This window comes from Dendroctonus ponderosae, unplaced genomic scaffold (assembly GCF_020466585.1).
Source record: "Dendroctonus ponderosae isolate FM_Combo_2020 unplaced genomic scaffold, Dpon_F_20191213v2 Dpon_F_20191213_1, whole genome shotgun sequence".
Lineage (NCBI taxonomy): Eukaryota > Metazoa > Arthropoda > Insecta > Coleoptera > Curculionidae > Dendroctonus > Dendroctonus ponderosae.
The window spans coordinates 61,151,021-61,155,466 of NW_026017110.1; the positions used below are offsets into that span (position 1 = coordinate 61,151,021).

A 4,446-nucleotide genomic window follows, 5' to 3' on the forward strand; every position below is an offset into this window, starting at 1 on the left:
CGGAAGCGAAAGCATTTTCCCAACCAATATACATTTTATTAACTCTCCTCTTTAGGTAAGTGTCTCTATTCCTAGTGACAAAGGAAGCAAACGGCTTGTCTGTGTCAAAAAGTAAAACTAGATCTGTAAACAACAGCTTACCTGCGTGTGGCGAAGGGGCAGGTTGAGGCGAAGGTCGCTGAGCATACTCAGAGTTTCCAGAGGACGGATAACCGTTATATCCTCCATAACCATCCATAGATCCGCCTCCTCCGCTGGGAAGGAATGAATCTTGTGAGTTCGACGAACCCGGAGAAGGAACTGAAGTCGCTTTGGCACCTTTCTTTTTACTGCTCGCCTCGACTTGATTTATGATTGGCTGCGGATCAATACCGCCTCTGTCAAACTGACACTCATATGCTAATAGATTCTTCGTGTAGTGTTTTCTCAGAGTGTACGCAGCACTTGATGATGCTCCGATGCCCAAAAGGCCTGCAATATCCTTCCAGGTCTTGTTTTTCGTTACCTGGAAAGTAATAGCTTGTAATTGTGCCCATTTGAAACAACAGGAAGTTTAAKTCAACACTGATATTATGTTCAAATAATGCAAAAAATACTTTACTATTTTAGTGTTTTGAGCTGATACATGTTTATTGAAATATACCCAYTTAWAGGATGTTGAAACTAAATTCGTCTTGTATTTTACACACTTTATCGGAGGCCCCTATTTTTTAAGCAATGTCGTGAAGCGGTTTCTATTTTCATTAYTTTCGMCCGAAATACCTTAGTTTAAACTGGGCCTCCTATACAAGTAATTAATTACGAAGATTTCGTTATAGACAGCTGTCTTAACTCAAAAAATAGCCGCACTACCGTTATGACCGATATGAAATAATTTATTAACTAAAATAAAATAAGATTAATTAAAATTGAATCGGTATCCTAAGAATAAAATCTAACATTTAAGTAAAAGGGGTTTAACAATTACAACAATAGAAAAAGTATAATTGAATAGAACACTGAACGAATAGTCCATGCAAGTCATAACGGTGGTAGCAGAAAAAACACCCAAACAGGTACAAACCTCCATGAAGCCACCGCGTTCCTTAACATACACATACAAGCGAAATAAATCTAGGGGATTCTTGGAAATCGTCGGACAAGTAGTGATAGGCGTCCTTCTATCATCCATGAATGCCAAGAGTTTATCTAGCCACGCCCTTCGATCTGGGCTCTCGTCCATTTCATACAACTTTCCGAGGCTGTCTGTTTTCTGAAATTACACCACACCCAACGGTCACATTTAACAGAACACAACAGAAGGATGCTAAATATACTATTGGTTAGTTTTACTACATTCTGTCCATTTCCTAGAGTATTCTCAGTCCATTGCTCCTTAACTTTATGCAATGAGTCGCCTTGGCTTATCATTAAACAAACTTTAAATATCTTTTGGTCGGGCAAAGTTTGCGAGGTAGAAAATGAACAGTTTCTAATTAATTTAACTGACCAACTTCCACTGGTTAGACATGAATGCTAATTCTATATTAATTAATGATTGAGATAAAAATTGTGCTAAATCCCAAGTACCCAGTTATGAAAGAGGTTTTCCCATTGTCACTTTTTACAGGCATTATTATTGTTATTGTCCCAATCAATGACATATCTAACAAGAAACTGAGTGGCACCAATAAATAAAACAATATTTTCACAATAAATACTAATGTTAGTGTTAAACACGCATTGTTGTTAAAGGAATCACCATTAGACGCTGAATTATGTGATGACAAAGACGACATGAAGGAAACATTTTTGAATAAACCATATTAATGGAAACGTTATCATAACAATAGTGATTGGGCATGTTAGTTAAACCTACATTAGAATCAAACCATCTTATTAATAAAGCATCTAAGTTAAGTTTGTGTATAAAGCATTAAACTAAACTATTGGTCAGTTAACTAATTAGCATAAGACAATCACTATGGTAAATCATGCAAAAAACATGCAGCGACAAGCAATGAAGGCAAATACAACTAAAATTTAAATATGTGTATATAAACCTTTGAGCGATATGTTTCCTGTGGAGGCACATGACTGTTAAACACCTGGAAATATCCTCCAGTTAGTTAAAATTATCAATGTGAAATTAGAATTGTGCAAAGTACTGTTAAATCGAGTACTGTTAAAACTCCTGAGTACAAGAATAATTAAAAAAGTAACTATGCTCTTATATTTTTATATAACTTTCTAGTGTTGCAAACACGATTAGAGATTGAAGAAAATGTAAATAGCGTTTTTTAAGTTCCTTGTACTAGTCTTACAAAAAGTGTTAGTAGTTGTGCCGCCATTAATTAAAAACGTATTTAAGAACATTCAGTTAAACCGCTGCTGCCAGTAAGTGTCATATTTAAATATTCCGTGTCTAGTTGCATCTCTGTTAGCCAAGTTTTTTTGAAGTTTCAGAGTAGCTTTTTAATTTTTTTTCTTTGATACAAGGCAGCTTTCGGAATAAGAAAAAACGCTATCAAGGTCTCAACAAAATAACTAGAATCAATAAAACAAGTGCATCAAACGAGAGAATAAATAGGGATATATTCGCCAAACCACAAATATAAAAATGTGCACAACACAAGCAACTTTTGCTGATCTAAACAATACTTATGAACACTTTCACAGTGAAATTAAACTGCATAAACAATTAAATACTTGTATTTCATTTTATTATTGTCTTGGTTTAGACTGCAGTTTTAGAGCTGAAGAAATTAAGTTGATATGGACAAAATAGATCAATAAGGAATTGTTGTAGATTTTTCAAACATAAAGTGCAGTGTTCTAATTGAAATAGGAAGTGAATAAATAACACACCAAACTAGACCTGACACATGGAAACACACAATAAAATTTTCGAAGAACACCCACAAAACGGCGACACAACTACAAATTACTTCAGGATCTGTTACTGAAACCATGTTTGAATTAACCAAGTGGAATTTGAAAGCGATAATTATTTTATTTGACTGAATTTTTTAGCAATTTTCAAGAAAATATTCAAGTTTAAGTAACAGATTTTCTCTAAATTCACTGTCAACAGCATATCAAGACAGTCAATTCAAAGATATGACCAAAAGAAGGGGTATATATAGGATATCAAATTGAGAACCAGATAAACTAATTACATTTTTAGAACAACGTGTATTTATCAGTGAGTACGAATTTCCAACTAAACACACATATTACTAATCTAATCAGTCAATCATCAACTAATAACATCCGCTTATTGTTTGCTTCAACATTTTATTCACTTATTGTTAGGATTTTGGTTCTTTTCGACTCTCTAATATACCCTTCCCTTTGAAGACAACACATCAACATTAAAGGAAAAGTGAAAAAATCATACTTTTCGACTCACCGGACTAGCAGGTGGACGAGCCCAGCCGGGACTACTGATTTCTCCATAATCTTCATGTGAAACTGCACCTTGTGGAGTGGGTGGATGGCTGTAGTGCCCCATATCGTTTTTTCTATTCGATTTTGGAGTGGGTGGACACGCGGGGTCCTCACCCGAAGCTGATCAACAAAACATAGTTTTTAAATATTTAAAGTGTCATGGGCTACATTCGAGAAATGCTGCGACAATAGTTCAATCTGGTAGACGCTGATCGAACTTACCTGCAGACGCATTTGAGAGTGTGGATTGTTGCGAACCTTCGTCGATCGGAGCACCATCAGGTCCCGTGGTAACTACGGATGTAACCGACCCAACCGATGTAGCCGTTACATGAGTATTCATCGAGCCCTGTGATGTTGTAGTAATTCCATTATCGAGCATATCATTTACCAATTGTGAATGAGAATTTGGCGTCGAACTCGGTGGTGGCATTGGACCTTCATGTGGATGGTTATTGGTTAGCATCGGGCTACTTGATGGCGGAATATGGGGCGGCCCCATTGAGGGTGGAACACCCATACCTGAATGGTGATGGCCAGGTGGTCCCATATGAAAATTTTGAGGACCTGGACTGGGTGGTGCTGAACCAGGTCCTACACCTGCAAAACCCATTTTGTGTTGCAGGTGGTGTTTGAGGTAGTGCGGCGGTCGCAAAGTTGGGCCGGGAGAAGGGCAACCGGATGTGGGGCCATAACCTTGACTTGATGGGCCAAACTGGAAAAGACATGACAATAATGAAATTGAAACTCTACTGAAACAAGCGCAGTATGAACGCGAGGGAAATATTAAAGGTCGGGTCAGATCTATCCGATCCGACTCCGATCATACAATCGGGAGAAGATCTGAGAGCAAAATGGTACTGGACTTGCCCGATCCGTCTCCGTTTTTGTATCCGATCATGTTCCGATTTTGCTGGCTATCCGATGGGTATTTGCTATCCGATTGTCGGAAGGAAAAACGGTCCGCATTTTAGGTTGCGTCAGTGATACATTTGGTTTTTAATGGACTATATCTAC

General features: G+C 37.4%; 1 protein-coding gene across 15 annotated transcripts in view; it reads right to left on the reverse strand.

The window, feature by feature from the left end:
• The window catches only part of LOC109540969 (trithorax group protein osa), a 34,632-nt gene that overhangs the window by 6,703 nt on the left and 23,483 nt on the right, over window positions 1–4,446 (reverse strand). For 6 of the 15 annotated variants that reach the window (XM_019909563.2, XM_019909562.2, XM_019909572.2 and 3 more), the window contains 5 exons: window positions 3,652–4,144; window positions 3,380–3,549; window positions 2,043–2,087; window positions 1,064–1,252; window positions 142–505 (listed from right to left, as the gene is read on the reverse strand). In XM_019909563.2, the coding sequence (XP_019765122.2) occupies window positions 142–505; window positions 1,064–1,252; window positions 2,043–2,087; window positions 3,380–3,549; window positions 3,652–4,144 (1,261 nt within the window). The remainder of the gene's footprint in view (window positions 1–141; window positions 506–1,063; window positions 1,253–2,042; window positions 2,088–3,379; window positions 3,550–3,651; window positions 4,145–4,446) is intronic. The other 9 variants (XM_048670247.1, XM_019909567.2, XM_019909568.2 and 6 more) reach the window with 8 other exon arrangements.